Consider the following 22,419-nt stretch of genomic DNA (forward strand, 5'->3'; position numbering starts at 1 on the left):
AAAAAGAAGAGAAAGGGAAATCTCTCCCGGCAGCCTCAGGAGCAGTGGAATAAAACTCCACAATCAACTTCATATACGCTGCATCTCTGGATACTTGAATAGACAAATAATCATTCCAAAATTGAAGCAGTGGACTTTGGGAGCAACTGTAGAGTTGGGGTTTGCTTTCTGCATCTAATTTATTTCTGCTTTTTTGTTTATATTAGTTGAGTATTTAGAGTTTATCACTGGTAGATTTGTTCATTGATTTGGTTGCTCTCTTCCTTCTTTTTATATATAAATATATATGTATATTAATTTCCTTTTTCTCTTTTTGTGAGTGTGTATGTGTTTGCTTCATTGTGTGATTTTGTCTGTATAGCTTTGCTTTTACCATTTATCCTAGGGTTCTGTCCTTTTTTTTTTTCTTTTTTTTAGTTTTTAGTGCTTGTTATCACTGGTGGATTTGGTTTTAGGTTTGGTTGCTCTCTTCCTTCTTTCTTTCTTTCTTTTTTAAAATTTTTATTACTTTTTAATTTTTTTATCTTTAATAATTTTTTAAAATTTCTTATTTTAATAACATTTATTTTATTTTATTATTTTTTTCTTCCTTTCTCTCTTTTTTTTTTTGCGGTATGCAGGCCTCTCACTGTTGTGGCCTCTCCCGTTGCGGAGCACAGGCTCCAGACGCGCAGGCTCAGCAGCCATGGCTCATGGGCCTAGCCGCTCCGCAGCATGTGGGATCTTCCCAGACCGGGGCACAAACCTGTGTCCCCTGCATCGGCAGGCAGATTCTAAACCACTGCACCACCAGGGAAGCCCTCTTTCTTTTTTCTCTCCCTTTTCTTCTGAGCCTTGTGGCTGAGAGGGTCTTTGCACTCCAGCTGGGCGTCAGGCCTGTGCCTCTGAGGTGGGAGAGCCGAGTTCAGGAAATTGGTCACCAGAGACCTCCTGGATCCATGTAATATCAAACAGCAAAAGCTCTCCAGACATCTCCATCTCAAGACCCAGCTCCACTCAATGACCAGCAAGCTACACTGCTGGACACTATAGGCCAAACAACTAGCAAGACAGGAACATAACCCCACCCATTAGAAGAGAGACTGCCTAAAATCATAGTAAGGTCACAGATGCCCCAAAACACACCACTGCCCACCAGAAAGACAAGATCCAGCCTCATCCACCAGAACACAGGCACCAGTCCCCTCCAGCAGGAAGCATAAACAACCCAATGAACCAACCTTAGCAACTGGGGGATGACCCCAAAAACAATGGGAACTACAAACCTGCAGCGGGTGAAACGGAGACCCCAAACACAGTAAGATAAGAAAAATGAGAAAACAGAGAAACTCACAGCAGATAAAGGAGCAAGGTAAAAACTCACCGGACAAAACAAATGAAGAAGAAATAGGCAGTCTACCTGAAAAAGAATTCAGAGTAATGATAGTAAAGATGATCCAAAATCTTGGAAATAGAATGGAGAAAATACAAGAAACATTTAAAAAGGACCTAAAAGAACTAAAGAGAAAACAATGATGAACAACACAATAAATGAAATTAAAAATTCTCTAGAAGGAATCAATACCAGAATAACTGAGGCAGAAGAATGGATAACTGACCTGGAAGATAATATAGTGGAAATAGCTATTGCAGAGCAGAATAAATAAAAAAGAATGAAAAGAATTGAGGACAGTGTCAAGACCTCTGGGACAACATTAAACACACCAACATTCAAATTATAGGGGTCCCCGAAGAAAAAGAGAAAAACAGGGACTGAGAAAATATGTGAAGAGATTATATTTGAAAACTTCCCTAACATGGGAAAGGAAATAGTCAATCAAATCCAGGAAGTGAAGAGTGTCCCATACATGATAAATCCAAGGAGAAACATGCCAAGAAACATATTAAACAGACTATCAAAAATTAAATACAAAGAAAAAATATTAAAAGCAGCAAGGGAAAAACAATAAATAACATCCAAGGGAATCCCCATAAGGTTAAAAGCTGATCTTTCAGCAGAAACTCTGCAAGTCAGAAGGGAGTGGCAGGATACATTTAAAGTGATGAAAGGGAAAATCCTACAACCAAGATTACTCTACCCAGCAAGGATCTCATTCAGATTTGATGGAGAAATTAAAATCTTTACAGACAAGCAAATACTAAGAGAATTCAGCATCACCAAACCAGCTTTACAACAAAGGCTAAAAGAATTTCTCTAGGCACATAAAACAAGGAAAAGACCTACAATAAGAAACCCAAAACAATTAAGAATATGGTAATAGGAAGATAACATATCAATAACTACCTTAAATGTAAATGGATTAAATGTTCCAATCAAAAGACACAGACTGGCTGAATGGATACAAAAACAAGACCCGTATATATGCTGTCTACAAGAGACGCACTTCAGACCTAGGGACACATACAGACTGAAAGTGAGGGCATAGAAAAAGATATTCCATGCAAATGGAAATCAAAAGAAAGCTGGAGTAGCAATTCTTATATCAAACAAAATAGACTTTAAAATATAAACAATTAAAAGAGACAAAGAAAGACACTCCATAATGATCAAGGGATCAATCCAAGAAGAAGAAATAACAATAGTAAATATTTATGCACCCAACATAGGAGCACCTCAGCACATAAGGAAAGCACATATGCTAACAGCCATAAAAGGGGAAATTAACAGTAACACAATCATAGTAGGGGACTTTAACACCCCATTTTCACCAATGGACAGATCATCCAAAATGAAAATAAATAAGGAAACATAAGCTTTAAATGATACATTAAACAAGATGGACTTAATTGATATTTATAGGACATTCCATCCCAAAACAACAGAATACACTTTCTTCTCATGTGCTCATGGAACATTCTCCAGGATAGATCATACCTTGGGTCACAAATCAAGCCTCGGTGAATTTAAGAAATTTGAAATTGTATCAAGTAACTTTTCCGAACACAACACTATCAGACTAAATATCAATTACAGGATAAAAACTGTAAAAGATACAAACACATGGAGGCTAAACAATACACTACTAAATAAGCAAGAGATCACTGAATAAATTAAAGAGAAAATCAAAAAATACCTAGAATCAAATGACAATGAAAACACGATGACCCAAAACCTATGGCATGCAGCAAAAGTAGTTCTAAGATGGAAGTTTATAGCAATACAATCCTACCTTAAGAAACAAGAAACATCTCAAATAAACAACCTAAACTTACACCTAAAGCAATAAGAGAAAGAAGAACAAAAAAATCCCAAAGTTTGTAGAAGGAAAGAAATCATAAAGATCAGATCAGAAATAAATGAAAAAGAAATGAAGGAAACAATAGCAAAGATCAATAACACTTAAAGCTGGTTCTCTGTGAAGATAAAGAAAATTGATAAACCATTATTCAGACTCATCAGAAAAAAAGAGAGAAGACTCAAATCAATAGAATTAGAAATTGAAAAGGAGAAGTAACAACTGACACTGCAGAAATACAAAGGATTGTGAGAGATTACTACAAGCAACTACATGCCAATAAAATGGACAACTTGGAAGAAATGGACAAATTCTTAGAAAAGCACAACCTTCCAAGACTGAGCCAGGAAGAAATAGAAAATATAAACAGACCCATCACAAGCACTGAAATTGAAACTATGATTAAAAATCTTCCAACAAACAAAAGCCCAGGGCCGGATGGCTTCACAGGTGAATTCTACCAAACATTTAGAGGTGAGCTAACATCTATCCTTCTGAAACTCTTCCAAAATTTAGCAGAGGGAGGAACAATCCCTAACTCATTCTATGAGGCCAACACCAGCCTGATACCAAAACTAGACAAGGATGTCACAAAGAAAGAAAACTACAGGTCAATATCACTGATGAACATAGATGCAAAAATCCTCAAAAAATACTAGCAAACAGAATCCAACAGCACATTAAAAGGATCATACACCACGATCAAGTGGGATTTATCCCAGGAATGCAAGGATTCTTCAATATATGCAAATCAATCAATGTGATAAGCCATATTAACAACTTGAAGGAGAAAAACCATATGATCATCTCAGTAGATGCAGAAAAAGCTTTTGACACAATTCAACACCGATTTATGATAAAAACCCTCCAGAAAGTAGGTACAGAGGGAACTTACCTCAACATGATAAAGGCCATATATGACAAACCCACAGCCAACATTGTTCTTAATCGTAAAAAACTGACACCATTTCCTCTAAGATCAGGAAGAAGAGAAGGCTGTCCACTCTCACCACATTATTCAACATAGTTTTGGAAGTGTTAGCCACAGCAATCAGAGAAGAAAAAGAAATAAAGGAATCCAAATAGGAAAAGAAAAAGTAAAGCTGTCACTGTTTGCAGATGACATGATACTATACATAGAGAATCCTAAAGATACTACAAGAACACTACTAGAGATAATCAATGAATTTGGTAAAGCAACAGGATAGAAAATAAATGCACAGGAATCTCTTGCATTCCTATACACTAATGATGAAAAATCTGAAAGAGAAACTAAGGAAACACTCCCATTTACCACTGCAACAAAAAGAATAAAATACCTAGGAATAAACCTACCTAAGGAGATAAAAGACCTATATGCAGAAAACTATAAGTCACTGATGAAAGACATTAAAGATGATACAAACAGATGGAGAGATATACCATGTTCTTGGATTGGAAGAATCAACATTGTGATAATGACTGTACGACGCAAAGCAATCTATAGATTCAGTGCAATCCCTATCAAACTACCAATGGCATTTTTCACAGAACTAGAACAAAAATTTCACAGTTTGTATGGAAACACAAAAGGCCCCTTATAGCCAAAGCAATCTTGAGAAAGAAAAACGGAGCTGGAGGAATCAGGCTCCCTCACTTCAGACTACACTACAAAGCTAAAGTAATCAAGACAGTATGGTACTGGCACAAAAATAGAAATATAGATCAAGGGAACAGGATAGAAAACCCAGAGATAAACCCACACACATATGGTCACCTTATTTTTGATAAAGGAGGCAAGAATATACAATGGAGAAAAGACAGCCTCTTCAATATGTGGTGCTGGGAAAACTGGACAGCCACATGTAAAAGAATGAAATTAGAACACTTCCTAACACCACACACAAAAATAAACTCAAAATGGATTAAAGACGTAAGTGTAAGGCCAGACAGTATAAAACTCTTAGAGGAAAACACAGGCAGAACACTCCATGACATAAATCACAGCAAGATCCTTTTTGATCCACCTCCTAGAGAAATGGAAATAAAACACAAATAAACAAATGGGACCTCATGAAACTGAAAAGCTTTTGCACAGCAAAGGATACCATAAACAAGACAAAAAGACAACCCTCAGAATGTGAGAAAATATTTGCAAATGAAGCAACTGACAAAGGATTAATAACCAATATTTACAAGCAGCTCATGCAGCTCAATATTGAAAAAAAAAAACCACAAAGCAATCCAAAAATGGGAACAAGACCTAAATAGACATTTCTCTGAAGAAGGCATAGATTGTCAACAAACACATCAAAGGATGCTGAACATCACTAATCATTAGAGAAATGCAAATCAAAACTACAATGAGGTATCATCTCACACCTGTCAGAATGGCCATCATCAAAAAACCTACAAACAATAAATGCTGGAGAGGGTGTGGAGAAACAGGGAACACTCTTGCACTGTTGGTGGGAATGTAAATTGATACAGCCACTATGGAGAACAGTATGGAGGTTCCTGAAAAAACTACAAATAGAACTACCACATGACCCAGCAATCCTACTACTGGGCATATACCCTGAGAAAACCATAATTCAAAAAGAGTTGTGTACCACAATGTTCATTGCAGCTTTATTTACAATAGCCAGGACATGGAAGCAACCTCAGTGTCCATTGACAGAGGAATGGATAAAGAAGATGTGGCACATATATACAGTGGAATATTACTAGCCATAGAAAGAAACAAAATTGAGTTATTTGTAGTGAGGTGGATGGACCTAGAGTCTGTCATACAGAGTGAAGTAAGTCAGAAAGAGAAAAACAAATACCATATGCTATCACACATATATGGAATCTTAGAAAAATGGTTCTGATGAACATTGAGGCAGGACAGGAATAAAGACGCAGATGTAGAGAATGGACTTGAGGACATGGGGAGGAGGAAAGGTAAGCTGGGATGAAGTGAGAGAGTGGCATGGACATATATACACTACCAAATGTAAAATACATAGCTCGTGGGAAGCAGCCGCATAGCACAGGGTGATCAGCTCAGTGCTTTGTGACCACCTAGAGTGGTGGGATAGGGAGGGTGGGAAGGAGACTGAAGAGAGAGGGCATATGGGGATATATGTTTATGTATAGCAGATTCACTTTGTTATAAAGCAGAAACTAACACACCATTTTAAAGCAATTATACTCCAATAAAGATGTTAAAAAAATAAAATAAATGGTAGAACTATAAATTAATTAATTAAATGCACTGGTTTTATCTAAGACATGCCCATTAGCATAGCTCCCACTGATTTCCTTTAAAGTGTGTGTGTTGGTTCTATCATCTTTCCAGACGCACAGACTTTGAGATACGATCTGAGGGTCCTACACCTAAGCTCTATTAGCCATAAACTTGGCTGATGATATCAACAGGCTCCACAGGTTTGTCAGGATTAAATTTTGCAGCAGTGTAATAGCTAATACAATTAGAGCAAGGTAAGTGGATCTATTCACTGATCAAAATGTAACCTAAAGACATGGGAAGTGTATGGGTATGCAGGATGTGCACACTCACACACAGAGATGCACGATGGGTACATAAGAGGAGAGGCAGAGGCTGAAAATGATTTTTATTCATTCATTCGACAAACACTCATCAGGGCCTCTCAACTGAGTCCCAGGGGACCAAAAAGAGATGTGGGTGCTGGCCTCAAGGGTTCACAGTCAAATGGGTACCTGCTACAGACTGAGGCTCACTGGATCTCTGGTTTAAAAAGACTTCACTAGTTTTTAAAGCCTTTAAATGCCATCTTCTTTCTCATTCTTGGAGATTTTTTTTAAGTTCCAGAAATCTTTCCCATTTATGCCATGTGGCTCTTCCAATATTCTATTGATTTATTTAATAATATGTAAATTTTAGATACCATCATTATTTCTACTGCTGTTACCCTGGAAAGGGCTTTATGTCTAGTGAAGAACCAAATGTCAAACACACACACTTTATAAATATATATAAATATAAATATTGTTTTTCATTTCTTAAAAGGATATTAAAACTACATACAAGACCATCCTCTTAAAAAACCAACAACAAACAGACCATGGCTCTGTTCCTCTAAAGCTGATGCTGCCAGAAGAAATACATCATTAATTTCCCTCAAAGAGTCATCATTTATATGAAAACCTGGACAGAATGGACTTCAGAAAGCCCTCCCTTCTCACTAATCTGAAGACATCTGGGAAGGTTACTGAAGCAAGAAGAAAATCGCACAGTAAAGTTTCATAGGGCTTAACTCTTGGCTCCAAATTATTTCCTTGCCAACTATTAGAAATCAAACTTATTCCACCTAAACTTAAAATTTTAAATCAAAGGTGTGTGGCTATGATGGGAAAGCCTGCCCTAGATCAACACTCTCACTAAGAACAAATAGAAAACCTGGATAAAATACACATTTAAAAACTGATTTAAGAGGCCCAACACCAAGAAGGCAGGGTCAGCAGGTAGACTGCACTTCAAGGCACATGCCCTCTCTCCCCAGAACTTACCTCCTGTTGGTCTCCATGTGCAGGAGCTGGTGGGGAGTGGCTGCTAGGAGTGAGGGACCCAGCAGAGCCGAGGCATAAACAGAGTCTGGGTTAGCCAAGGAGCCCTACCAGGAGGGGTGAGGCTTTAGAGAGACGGAATGACGAGGAAATGAGCCAAACAGCACACGGTGTTTCCCTCAACACGTTTACAGACTAATCTGCACAGGTGATAAAGCAGTCATAAAAATGGCTTAAAAAGAGCAGAATTTTCAGCCATTTTATGCTGTCCGAAATATAAAAATTAGAGTTTTGGACCACTTTGGAGTTGCCTTGGGAAGCATCTCAAGCCCTCAGGTGGGACTCCTGCGGAGCTATTCCCAAGACTGCGGCGGTGGGGACCACAGCCCAGCTGAGCCTCAGCAAGACAGCAGAGCAGCCCCTACACCAGCTCTGACCTCCAGACACGAGAGGGAACATTGCGTGAAGTCTCTACAACTTTCGCACATAATCAAAATTACCAGGCAGACAACTACAGAGCCCACGCGCCCTGGAGCCTGTGTGCCACAACTAGAGTGAGAAAACTCGCACGCCACAACAAGAGAGAAGCCCGCACACCACGATGAGGAGACCACATGCCACAACGAAGATCCTGCATGCTGCAATTAAGAACCGATGCAGACAAAAAAAAACACATGTGGCCAAATAGTTCTAAAAAAAAAAAAAAAATTACCAGGCAGACCAAAACATGGGGCCAAGCAACAAAGGAGACAACAGAAATGATACCACAGATGGCCAGATACTGCAGCTATCGGCCTAGAAATGAATGACTAACGTGTTCAAAACAAAGACTGCAAGATGGAGAATTTCACCAGAGACACTACATCTATTAGAAACTGTCAAATTAAAATTGTAGAAATGAAAACTACATTAACTGAAATGAAGAATTCAGCAGATGGCTGGGACTTCCCAGGTGGTCCAGTGGCTAAGACTCTGCACTGCCAATGCAGAGGCCTGGGTTCAATCGCTGGTCAAGGAACTAGATCTCATATGCTGCAACTAAAAAGATCCCGCATGCCACAACTAAAAAAAGATCCCGCATGCCTCAACTAAGACCCAGCACAGCCAAATAAATAAATAAATAAATTTAAAAATAAATAAAATATTTTTTTTTAAAAAAAGAATTCAACAGATGGCTTTAACAGATAACAGACACATGAGCAGCAACTTAGGATGCTACAAAGTAGACTGGAATGTTTCCACTGATTGAAGCATGGAGAGCAAAGGGATGTAAATAAAACCACAAGCATAAGGGACAAATGGGACTTGGGAGAACTGTTTAACATTCACAGGACTGGATATGAAAAGAGATATGAAAAGAGAGAGAAAATGGTGGATATGAAAGGATATGAAAAGAGAGAGAAAATGGTGCAGAGCAATATTTAAAGAAATAATGGCCAACATTATTGCTAAACTGATGAAGTATATCAAACTGTAGATGCAAAAACTGTGATGAATCTTAAGCAGCATAGATGCAAAGAAGACTAAAACAAGGGTGGCACCGTGGTGCTCCAGCCTTCACTTCTTTTGGACTTTCCTGAGCTTAGGTGCCTTCAGAAAAGTTTTACAAAGCAATGGACATCCTCCAGTGGTTAACAGATTTCTTGGAATGGAATTTACTTTCTTCCCTCCTGACCTTGTGTGATTCCACATGGTCGTTGACTTCATGTCTCAAAACTGCAGCCAAAAGTGAGAGGAGCAGGGATGAGGTTCACAGATGTCACAGCGAGTTTCACGGGCCCCCATGTACCCCCATGCCCCTCCTGGCTGCATGCCATACTACAAGTTTTATACTTTTGGCTATGGATCATATAATGAAGCATATACTAATGATTTTTAACCCGTCTCTATGATCTACACAGCCGCCCCCTTAATTTCTGGGTGACACACCGTCACAAACAGCTGTTACAGTCACATCGTGTTGACTCAATCACTGCAAGTCTTAGATATCCTCAGATGACTTATACCAGTTCTTTTAAAAACAAAGGGAAAGAAGCCAGTCTTAGAAGGCTACATACTGAGGATTCCAAATATGACTTTCTAGAAAAGACAAAACTATGAAGACAGTGAAAAGATCAGTGGTTGCCAGGGCTTGGAGGGTATGGATGAAGAGGTAAAGCACAGAGGATTTTTAGGGCAGTGAAAATACTCTGTATGATAAAATAATGGTGAGTACATTATACATGTCATAATATATTTGTGAAAACCCATAGAATGTACAACACCAAAAGTAAACCCTAATGTAAACTATAAACTTCAGCTAATAATAATGTGCCAATATTCATTCATCACTCATAACGAATGTACCACACTAATGCAAGATGTTAATAATACAAGGAGAGAGAGAGAGAGAGAGAGAGAGAGAGAGTGTGTGTGTGTGTGTGTGTGTGTGTGTGTGTGTGTTTAGAGGTATATAATAACTGTGATTTCTAGTCACTTTTTCTGTAAATTTAAAATTATGCTATATGAAATAAGTCAGAAAGAGTAAGACAAATACTGTATGATCTTACTTACATGTAGAATCTTAAAAACCAGAACTCACAGGAACAGAGTAGATTGCTGGTTTCCAGGGAGGAGGGGGCAGGGGTACTTATGCATAACTGTTAGTCAAAGGGTACAAATTTCTAGTATTAAGATAAATAAGTTCCAGGGATATAATGTACAGCATGGTGACTATAGTTAACAATACAGTATTATATACTTGATAGTTGCTAAGTGAGTAGGTCTTAAAAGTTCTCAACACCCACACAAAAAAGGACTATGTAGGGCGACGAAAGTGTTAACTAACCCTATTGTTTTAATCATTTCGCAGTATACTGGATATATATATATCCAAACACCTTAAACTTACATAATGTTATATGCCAACTGTATCTCAACAAAGCTGGGAATTTTTTTTAACTGCTCTAAAAAATAAAGTTTATTAATTTTTTTTAATAAAAGGAAAACGATCCTAGCATTAGACTCACCCTTGAGCCCTTTTCATCTCAAGTTCCAAGTCAGAACTATAGCTCTCTAGGTGCTGCTGCTGCACGTTCCTGATGACCACAGAAACGCAGTGGGCTAGAGTCAGAATCACTGCTCTGGGGTCTCCATCCCCATCAGCTCCAGCTCACTCCTCACAAATAAGTGGGAAAGGCAGTATCTTCTCTACCATGATCTCATGAAGATTAAATGAGACAGACTGATAGCAGAGAATAGGTATCAAAGCATTAGTTTTCTTTGTTCCATTAGTAAAAGGTTTCTTACAGTGAATATTCTCAAAAATAAACTCTCAAGCTCCCTTGTATGCAGCTTCCATACAAGGCCTGAAACAAATGATGGGTAATTTCTGTGAGGAACTGTGCACATTTAGATATGTTATAATGACAAAGCCAGTGGATGTGATTGAGGCTTTGTAAAAAAAGATTCTCTTCAACCCATCTGAACCATTTCTAATCTCCTCTATAACTAGAAAAAGCATAAACAACTCCAAGAGAGACAAGACAATGAAAATCAATCTGTTAAACAAGAGATCGAAATGCAACTTCATTTTATTTTGCAGGGAGAATGTCTGAAACTGAAACTTCAGTATGAATAATCTCAATAAAAGAAGCAGAAAAGTGGGAGGGAGGAGACGAGGGGGAGGAGGAAATTGTGGTTTTCTCTCTCCTTGATTGTTAAATGAATATTTAGGGGGGAAAAGCCATAACTTTATCAGGCTTTAGCTTATCATCAAAACCACAATAAAAATTTACATCCTTAAACCATGTACACATCTCTAAATTGTGCCTTTCTCCCATAATATGATTTTTAATTTGATTGTTTTAGTCCCTCTCATATTTTTTTATTATTATTGCTGACTCAATCCCCAATTCCCTCTTAAACACTCAGTTCTCTACTTTTGAACTGCTTTTCTTTTTCACGCGGTCCACTTTAGACTACTTTACAATTCTTTTGAAACTGTGTCATTTAGTTTCATAGAAATAGTGGGTATGTGTGATGTACTCAGCAATGGGAGAAGAAGCCCTTTATCATTCTGACTTCCAAGCAAAGTGCTAGGAACACAAAGGCTGGAACTACTCTTCCTTTAGGAAGCAGACGCAGAGAGAATTTTTAGGGCAGTGGAACTACTCTGTATGATTCTGTAATGGTTGAAACACGTCGTTACATATTTGTCCAAATCCACAGATGTACAACACCAAGAGTGAATCCTAGTGCAAACTGTGGACTTTGGGTGACGATGACATGTCAACATGGGTTCACTGACTATAACAAATGTCCCCCACTGGAGGCGGTGTTCATAGTGGGGGAGGCCATGCATGAGTCGGGGCATGGAGTATATGAGGAATCTCTGTACCTTCCTGTGAACCTAAAAAAAATGTTTTTACAAATAAAAATTTAAATTAAAAAAAAAAGCAACTCGGAAGCCCCTGACACCCTGAGGCCTCTGAAACCTCTCTCAGGAGTGCTGCACATTCCCTCCTCTGGGAACATGAATCTACCTTTGCTCTGGCTCTCTGGGCACGATGATGGTTTATTTATGAATCTGGATTTGAACTAATCTCTCGTGAAGTCAGACGTGCACATACTCAGATGGAAGGGTCTGCACACTCTCCAGAGCAGGGTCTGTCTGGGGCAGAGCTGAGGGTGAAGCTGACTCTTCACCACACATGGCCTCAGAGCCTCAGTCTCTGCAGGTCCACAGCCCACACACCCACATGGCCTTCAAACAGCACATCAATCCCTCAGTCCCCAGTCGTGTCACATACCTGCCGTCTTGCCTTTTACTGAGGACCTTCCTACCTGTCCCACCTGGCAGACCCCTGCCTATTGGCCTCATCCCAGACTGAGAAGATGTCATCAGATAAATCTATCCCAACTGCAGTGGGCTTTTCTGAGGGAGTGCCAGCCATTAGCAGAGTCCTTATCACACTGTGGGGACTGTTACTTACTTTTAGCCTCCTCTACAGCCTATGATTTTCATGCAGAAAAGTATATCAATTCCAACAGCAAAACTTAATCCTGGGCACAAAGGAGATCTCAAGGTTACAGGAGTTCATGATAATCCCTAGATATGCAGATACAAGCAACTGTTCCTAAAACAATTTTGTGACTATGTATCTACGGAGGCACTTCTGTTTTATTGTTAGACATAAATCAGTGTCTGAATAAAGTGTGGTGGAACTAGTGTAAGAAAATAAAACTCCAAAATAAGAAACAAACTGAGAAATGACTACTCAGTGTGGTGAACTGAATAATTATTTATCAGGAAAAGGAAGTATTACAGTCACGGTCTACATTTCACAATCTGCAGCCCAGAGGTTGTGTGGGGTGAATCCTCTTTTATTCATTTCACCTCTTTGCTAGTGGCCCATCTCCAGTGTATGGATGACATAGGGGATTTTTTTTAAAGTGAGTGACCCATAAATTTTAGCCCCACATGGAACCTTTATACCATCAAGGAAAAGATGAACACTTTTAATATCTGGCAATGAAAAGAAAAGATTTTGCTATTAATTTTGGAAGAATTATTTCCATCCACAGAACTTTGCAATGAAAGGAAGGCTTCTTAAGTTGGCATTTTGCAAACCCCCCTCAGCCTCAAGCATCCCCCAAATCCAGGAGCCGTTGTGCAGCGGGGAAGCACAAAGAAGGCCCCAGCATTAGGGGTTCCTGTGTCACTGGGCCCACAAAGCAAGTGCCTGCTCCTGAAATCCTCCACATTCTGCTCAGGGAGGCCCACCCCAGCCTGAGGCGCCTGTGAGAAGACCCTGACACTGGTGGATGCCAACATACCAGCACTTTCCTAAGAGCTAAGCACTTTGTACAGGGAAGGCCTTCTTCTACACTAGAAATAGTTACTACTGGAGCTCACTTTGCTTGTAAGTCTGTGAAAATACCTTCCTCTATTAGGAAAAATCACACATATACTTGATCCCATACTTTCTCCCCTGTTTTAAAAAAAAGGCAGGATATTTACCCTCAGGGAGACAGAAGTATCAACTAGGTAATCTCAGATCCTTTCCTGAGAAATGTTGAAAGGCAGGTCTTTTGGATCTTGAAAAATGAACTAAAGTAAAAAGGCTGTCATTTATATTCATCCCTAGTATAAATGAGGTCAGACATAGCCATTGACTGCACAACTGAAAATAACATGATCTGGAAATCTACGCACAGTAAACACACTTGTGGACAAGATGGGGATGAGATACTTTTTAATCATTAGAGCAATATCTCACTGCTGGTGTCACAATCTCTACTCCTTGAGTTTTACCATTTTCAGTGTTTAAACTTCCAATAAATACTACATATTTAAGAAGTCAATTGTGAGTTTAAACTTGCATGATAAATCTCGAGCAGAAACCCACAACGAGAATGTAGGCAAGAACTGATGCAAAGACTGTGAGATCAGAAAAGAAAATAGCTTCTTACCATGTTTATTGATGACACAGGACCAATGCTGTTAACATAGATGTCAACATCAATTACGGTGGGTTTTACTGTGGAGAAAACAAATGTGTGTTAATACACTGTGCCAGAGAGACTGAGGAAAGTGCTACTAAACTTCCTCTGAGTCACACACTAACAGCTCAACGGCATGTGGGAAAGGGGTGTATTTTTCTTTGGGACTTGCCAGGTAGTTACAATTCTCAAAGGATTAAAGATTCTTACTCATATTTAATAAATTCTTAAAAAACAGGATATTTATACACTGCAAGTTGCCAGTGATAGATGACCATAAAGATACTCTATAACATTTGTTTAGCTGATTATATGGCAGAGAAAACATAAAATGATAAAATATAAGACACTACATAAGAAATTTAATGTCAAAGTTATGCTAAGAAATTGAACCCAAGTAATGAGTAATATCAGGGACAATTCAAGTTATTTATCCATTACCTGGTTGCAACTCAAAGCAAAGATCTGGAGAGTATATACACCAAAGGAGATTAAGAAGTACTGATTATTGGTGTCATTATTACCTAAGAAACACACACACACATCTCACAGACTTCAAATCATACAACTCATAAAATAATAATACTTTATGGGCTTCCCTGGTGGCGCAGTGGTTGAGAATCTGCCTGCTAATGCAGGGGACACGGGTTCAAGCCCTGGTCTGGGAGGATCCCATATGCCGCGGAGCAACTAGGCCCGTGAGCCACAACTACTGAGCCTGTGCGTCTGGAGCCTGTGCTCCGCAACAAGAGAGGCCGCGATAGTGAGAGGCCCGCCCACCACGATGAAGAGTGGCCCTCGCTTGCCACAACTAGAGAAAGCCCTCGCACAGAAACGAAGACGCAACACAGCAAAAATAAAATAAATTAATTAATAAACTCCTACCCCCAACATCTTCTTTAAAAAAAAAAAAATAACACTTTAGTAAGTCAAGAAATTACCGTTCCAACTATAAGGGAGTAAAATTCATATAACAAGAAACTGTAATATCTAACATCGTGGATCAGAGGTAAAATTTGCTCATTTAACCTTAAAGAAAATCATTTTCCCTTTCCTTGGCAGAAATGGAACTTGGGAGACCAGTAATGAGATTCCTGAGACAGCCACCTCTGAGTCAGGGATCCGTGCCAGTGAAAAGGAGGCGTCTCTCTTTCCCCAGCACTCAGCAACTGATAAAGGGGAGAAGAACACCAATTTCAGAATATTTCTGCCCCAGGGGAACATGAACAAGACTCCTGAACCTTTGCACGTAAACACAGAGTGTTTCTATGGAAACAAGGGTGTTCGCATCTGCAATTATTTCGAGCTTCCACCAGTTTTGCTAACTAATCATTCACAAATGGACTTCTGCACTCTATTTCTGGAACTATAAGTGGCACCTGTAAGCTCACAGTCTGTTGTTCAATTATGTAACCAGCAGTCTGCAGCCTGAGCCATGTTGTCCGGACCTCCAAGAAAATGAAAATAATGACAATGAACTGGAGCCAACTACTCTGACATCTGTCAGCGCAACCAAGCCACGTTAGCTTGAAAGAGCTGTTGGCATTTTGGAAAACACCGCAATACAATTCTAAGTACTATGTATCTAGTGCTTAAATTTCATAAAAGGACTATTCTTCATTTTAGGCTGAGCTTTGCTAACTACTCTGAACAGTAAGTAGCATCTTTCTTCAACTTAATTGAAGAACACAGCAAGTGTTCTGTCTCCAAACGCTGTGCTGCATAACCTTGGTAATGTTATACAAAGGCTGTGTTAAGTCAATCAGTTGAGGACCTGCTTTTTGCAAGAGATTTTTCTGGTTGTTTCATGGTATTTATTAGACTTTAGGCTTCCAGGGTTTTTAATCTCATTAAATAAAAAGGACCTACAGATGTAAAGCCTTAAAAGCTTGAAGTGGGAAGTGTCAAATGAGTATTAAGTGCAATAGTATAATAAAGGTTTTAAGAGAAGAGTTTGGAAAACACAAACACACATACACACACACACACACACACACACACAAAACTTGGGGGAAATAAACTGTTTTAAGTAAATTCTCATTTAAGCAGCACCATGCTAAAGTAAAAAGAGCCTTTAGGAAAGTGGCTCTGACAGTGGTACCCAGGAAAGAGACTGGCCACAGGAGACTCAAGGTTTACAGTTCAAAGATTACAGATTAAGCCCAGACAAATGATCTTCAATAAGGATGCCAGGACCATTCAATGGGGAAAAAGTATTTTCAACAAATGGTGTTATGTAAACTGGATACCCACAAGCAAAAAACTGAAGTTGAATCCTTACACAATATACAAAAATTAACTCAAAATGGATCAGAAGCCTAAAGGTAAGATTTGAAACTACAAAACTCTTAGAAGAAAACATAGGAGAAAAGCTTCATGACACTGGGTTTGGAAATGATTTCTCGTATATGACACCAAAAGCACAGGCAATAAAAGAAAAAAGTAAATAAACTGGACTACATCAAAATTAAAAACTTCTGTGCATCAAAGGACACAGTTAACACAGTGGAAAGGCAACCCACATTATGGGAGAAAACATCGGTAAATCATATGTCTGATAAGTGGTTAATATCCAAAAAATAAAAAGAACTCCCACAACTCAACAACAGATAAGCAAAACAACCTGATTTAAAAATGGGTAAAGGACTTAGACATTTCTCTAAAGAGACATACAAATGACCAATAAGTACATGAAACGACATTTAACATTATTAGTCATTAGGGGAATGCAAATCAAAACCACTTCACATCCATTATGACGGTTACTATTAAAAAAAAACAGAAAAAAAAACAAGTGTTGGCAATGACATGGAGAAAATGAAAACCTTGTACACTGCTGGTGGGAATGTAAAATAATGCAGGCAATATGGAAAACAGTATGGTGGTTCCTCAAAAAAACAAAAAATAGAACTACCCTATAACCCAGAAATTCCACTTCTGGTTATATACCCAAAAGAATTAAAATCAGGGACTCAAACATACATTTGTGCACACATGTTCACAGCAGCATCATTCACAACAGCCAAAAGGAGGAAGCAAGCCAAGTGCACATGGTGGGATAAATGGGTAAACCAAACATAGTATATACATATGGAATATTACTCAGCCTTTTTGTATTTGTTTATGTGATGGTCAGTCAGGTGCAGCCACAAGAGGAGAGGCTCAGGAAAACAAAATTGATTTATTCACAGGTCCTAAAGACAGGAGGTATGGCACGCTTTGCCCAACTACATGGGAAAGACATAAGGGTGGTCAGGAGGCAGAAGACAGGGCAAGGGAGGGGGTGCTTAGGCCATGATCTGAATTGGGGTCTCTGAAGGAAAGGCAGAGCAGGGAAGGGTAAACAGCTCTGGTTGGCTAGTTTGGCTAGCTTGAATAATTCCTGTGGGCTTTCAGCTATACAGGTGGTCTCCAGTGGCCTGGTACCAGGCCCTGGAATGATTAAAACAGAAGAGTATTGCCTGCTGGGGTGTAAGGGCTGTATAGAGGAGATATGACTTTGGATTGAATAGTCTGTATGTTCAAAGGCTTGCTCCAGGCTGGGCTCCTTGCCATCTCTAAGAATTGGCTAACCCTAGAAGAGGCAGTTTCTGCCCAATTGGGAAGGGTTTTTAAGATATCAAAACATCATAATATACAGAAAAATTTAAATATATACAGAAACCCCCTCATGGTAAAAAGTAAATAAATTATATTTTAATGGAAAAAATTCTTGATGTCAATATCTTTGGGGCTAGACATTCAAAACCACATTTAACATAGTACAACATTCCTTTTAAACTTCAGCCCCTCTTGTGAAAAAAAGCCCAATTTTTATTTCCAAAATGCCCAACAAGTTACATGGTAAGGGGCCCCATTTGGGTGTCATAAAGGGGTACTTCCTAGCACATGTCTAAAATGCCAACCCTGAATAAAACAGGTACTAAAAACATTTCTTATAAGTTTGATTAGGTCCTCTTTGTTTATTTTTGCTTTTACTTCTTTTGCTTTGAGAGACTGACCAAAGAAAACATTGGTTTGATTCATGTCAGAGAATGTTTTGTGGTGTTATGTCTTACACTTAAGCCTTTAAACCATTTTGAGTTTATTTTTGTGTATGGTGTGAGGGTGTGTTCTAACTTCATTGATTTACATGTGTCCAGCTTTCCCAACACCACTTGCCGAAGAGACTGTCTTTTCTCCATTGTATATTCTTGCCTCCTTTGTTGAAGATTAATTGACCAAGGTGTGTGGGTTTATTTCTGAGCTCTCTGTTCGATTCCATTGATCCATATGTCTGTTTTTGTGACAATACCACATTGTTTTGATTACTGTAGCTTTGTAGTATAGTCTGAAGTCTGGGAGGGTTATGCCACCAGCATTGTTCTTTCTCTTCAGAATTGCTTTGGCAATTCTGGGTCTTTTGTGGCTCCATATAATTTTTTAAATATAAATTTATTTTTGGCTGTGTTGGGTCTTCGTTTCTGTGCAAGGGCTTTCTCTAGTTGCGGCGAGCAGGGGCCACTCTTCATCACGGTGCGCAGGCCTCTCATTATCATGGCCTTCTCTTGTTGTGGAGCACAGGCTCCAGACGTGCAGGCTCAGTAGCTGTGGCACACGGGCTTAGTTGCTCTGCGGCATGTGGGATCTTCCCAGACCAGGGCTTGAACCCATGTTCCCTGCATTGGCAGGCAGATTCTCAACCACTACACCACCAGGGAAGCCCCCTCCATATAAATTTTAGGATTTTATTTGTTCTAGTTCTGTGAAAAATGTCATAGATAATTTGATAAGGATTGCACTAAATCTGTAGATTGCTTTGTGCAGTATGGTCATTTTAACAATATTAGTTCTTCCAATCCAAGAGCATGGGATATCTTTCCATTTCCTTGAATCATCTTTGATTTCCTTTATTAATGTTTCATAGTTTAGAGTGTATAGGCCTTTCACCTCCTTGATTAGGTTTATTCTATGTATTTTATCTTTTTTGATGCAATTTTAAACAGAATTATTTTTTTACTTTCTCTTTCTGATATTTTGTTGTAAAAGAAATGCAACAGGTTTCTGTATGTTAATCTTGTATCCTGCTACCTTGCTGAATTCACTTATCAGATCCAGTAGTTCTTGTGTGGAGACTTTAAGGTTTTCTATATATTGTATCATGTACTCTATATGTAGAAAATTATGGTTTTGAGTTATTATAGTTACTTGGACTTTACATGTTAAATTTTCACACGAGATTAAATACTGCAACAGGAGGAATAATTTTTTAAGGTTCCCTGGAACCTGATGGTGACTACAGGCTGACTCAAGTGGTCAAATAGGCAAAGAGCTGATAAGAGATTGTCCAAGACAAGGGTACTCCTGAAAATAGGCATCTGTTACAACAGAAATTATACTAACTCCCTGAGAGAAGAAAAAACTGAAGGTGACATTAGGAGAACAAATGAAACCATTTCTATTCACTCATAAGTAAGCAAGAAATAGACAATGACAGACACACAGATTAGAATAAATGGAATATAGGGCTGGTAAGTGTTGACAGGGACAGAACTGTGGAGTGGAGTGACTGTAGTTGTCCACAGAAGGAAGTCCTAACAAGCTACCCCAGACTGGCAGCAGTAGGAATGAGGAATGGAGACCCCAAAGAATGCTGAGTAGATGTGCTACGTGGGCAACAGCAAAGGGAGCATGTCGCCTGGCTGCTGGGCCACAAAAAGTGGCTCTGTCCTCACCAGTTCTGTAATATTGAAAAGTTTTTTAACATCTCTGTGCCTTAGTCCCCCTACGTCTAAGATGAGCTCATAACAGAACTTAATTCACGATGGGGGCTGAGAGGGGTTATTTGGACTGTTGTGAAGTAAATAGTAGGTACTCAGTAACGTTTTTTGCTATGGCTTCTGAGGCCCCTAGAATTAGACACAGAAAAGAATGCCAAAATCTTGCATTTGTCATTCTTTCGAATAATATTTATGCCTAAAAGTCACCCTGGTCACTTAAAGTTTTATTTTTTCATGAAAAGTTTAAATATACTGATAGAAACATTTACATAGCAACAAATGAATAGAAAAAAGAGAAGTAAATAATACCAACTCTCATGCCCATGAGGGTTAAATAGAAGGGCTCTTCCCATAACTGGGAGCCTCCCTTCCAATCTTCCCTACGTTTGAGGAAAGGGAGTGAGGGCTCCTCTGCTGTTGGCCTCTCCAGCTTATTGCTCCCTTAGTTTACCTGAACTAAGAGTGCCCCTGGGCAAGGTGATGCATGAGGTAGACCAACTGCCCTATTCCATCACCAACTTCCATCTAAGTACTTTTACCCATCCTTCTGCTATTGCCCACAGACAAAAGTACTGTTAATGTATATTAAATAGCATTGTAATAAGCATGTTGCATTTTATCAGTATGTAATACCATTTTCATTTCCATTTAAGGACAGGAAGTTAAAACACGATTGAGGAGGTGACTTATCTAGGATTCTGCAGCCTCACAGAAGCAAACCCCCAGAGTTCCACCCTCAACCTCCCAGAGACTTAACTTTGGCAATGAAGCTTAAAGGGATTCTGGGGAACAATGACTTCAGGGGGAGTTTACCACCACCACCGCCATCACCACCACAAATAATCTTTCCAGCCTCTTCTTAAAGTGAAAATACTCTGTCTCTGAGGCTTATATTAACTTCCTCTATATGATCTCAATGGAGATGTGTTTTCAAAAGTTTTTCTCTAGCTTGGAGAATATTAGGTTAGTGGGGTGGGTGGTTAAAGAGATTTGGGTAAGAGATACATAGAATGGGCAAACTTAGTTAATATTACAGTTCTGCCAAGATCCTCGGTCCATGCAAAAATGTTTGACATAGTTTAGTGCTAGATCATTTAGATGATGAAGTCATTGTTATGGGTCCCATTTCAGATTTAGGGTTCCTATATGGTCAGTTCTGACTTTTTTTTTTTCTTGCGGTACGCTGGCCTCTCACTGCTGTGGCCTCTCCCATTGCGGAGCACAGGCTCCGGATGCGCAGGCTCAGCAGCCATGGCTCACGGGCACAGCCGCTCCATGGCATGTGGGAACTTCCCAGACCGGGGCACGAACCCGTGTCCCCTGCATCAGCAGGCGGACTCTCAACCACTGCGCCACCAGGGAAGCCCCAGTTCTGACTTTTGATTATAGTGTTAGAGCTAATCCCATCTCCACAAGTCCCAGAACTATGGATTCAACTCTAAAGTTATCACTTCTCTTCAATCATCCTTTAGGCATATGATCTCAAGTGGGCCAAGAAGAGTTTACAAAGATCAAGATAAAACTGCCATCACCTCAGACCTGGGTCAGACCTGATAGTAATATGGAAAAGTAATATGGAATATTACTTTTCCATAATAATATGGAAAAAGGTAAATGGTGAGATTCCACGTTTGTATACACTCAAATAAAATGTTTTACTAAAGTAGACAGCTTGAGAATTCACATTCTCAGAAGAATGAAAAGAGCACTGGGGTTAAAGTTTAGAACCACAGATTCTTCAGAGCTCCAGTGGGTAGATGCTCCAAAGCTCATATAAGGAAAGGAAAAGTGGAACATACGTCCAATGCTCTGATTTTTGGAAGGAATGCCCAAGAGACTGGTTTCTGTCTTGCCTGAATTTAAGCACTGACAAGAAGGGGACACGAGGTTGGGGACTACTGAGAACAAAAGCCATCAATAGGTTTGGCCTGTCAGCAGAGTCTGCAGTACAGCAGACCCTAAGGGGAGATCCTGGGTAGAAACTGGCAAACCTCTTCAATTAGATTACACACAAAAGCCCAGGGAGGATGCATTCCCAGACAAGGCTTGAGAGATCACCAGCCTTTCTAGTCAGAAGACAGCTGAAAGTCCTTCATATACAAAACCAGATCGCAAAGACTGGGAGAAGTGGCTGATTTCTTTAAATGCCTAAATCCCACAGAAGGTAACAAGGCATACAAAGAAACAGAGAAACATGGTCCAATCAAAGGAGCACATTAAACCTCTGGGAGATAAAACAGAAATATATGAATTACCAGACAAAGAATTCAAAATAACCATCATAAGGATGCTCAATAAATGAAAAGAGAGCACATATGGACAACTAAATGAAATCAAGAAAACAATGCATGAGCAGAATATCAAAATGAGAGAGATAGAAATTATAAAGAAGAACCAAACAGAAATTCTGGAGCTGAAGAATACAATAA

The 22,419-nt window shown here is 39.2% G+C and overlaps 1 protein-coding gene across 1 annotated transcript in view; it reads right to left on the minus strand.

Annotated features, from left to right (window-relative positions):
* The window catches only part of GABRG3 (gamma-aminobutyric acid type A receptor subunit gamma3), a 638,302-nt gene that overhangs the window by 545,799 nt on the left and 70,084 nt on the right, over positions 1-22,419 (minus strand). The window contains exon 3 of the mRNA XM_027083245.1: positions 14,202-14,269. Within this exon, the coding sequence (XP_026939046.1) occupies positions 14,202-14,269 (68 nt within the window). The remainder of the gene's footprint in view (positions 1-14,201; positions 14,270-22,419) is intronic.

Source organism: Aethalodelphis obliquidens, unplaced genomic scaffold, assembly GCF_003676395.1.
Source record: "Aethalodelphis obliquidens isolate GAN/ISIS:26980383/991018 unplaced genomic scaffold, ASM367639v1 scaffold49, whole genome shotgun sequence".
In the NCBI taxonomy this organism is placed as follows: domain Eukaryota; kingdom Metazoa; phylum Chordata; class Mammalia; order Artiodactyla; family Delphinidae; genus Aethalodelphis; species Aethalodelphis obliquidens.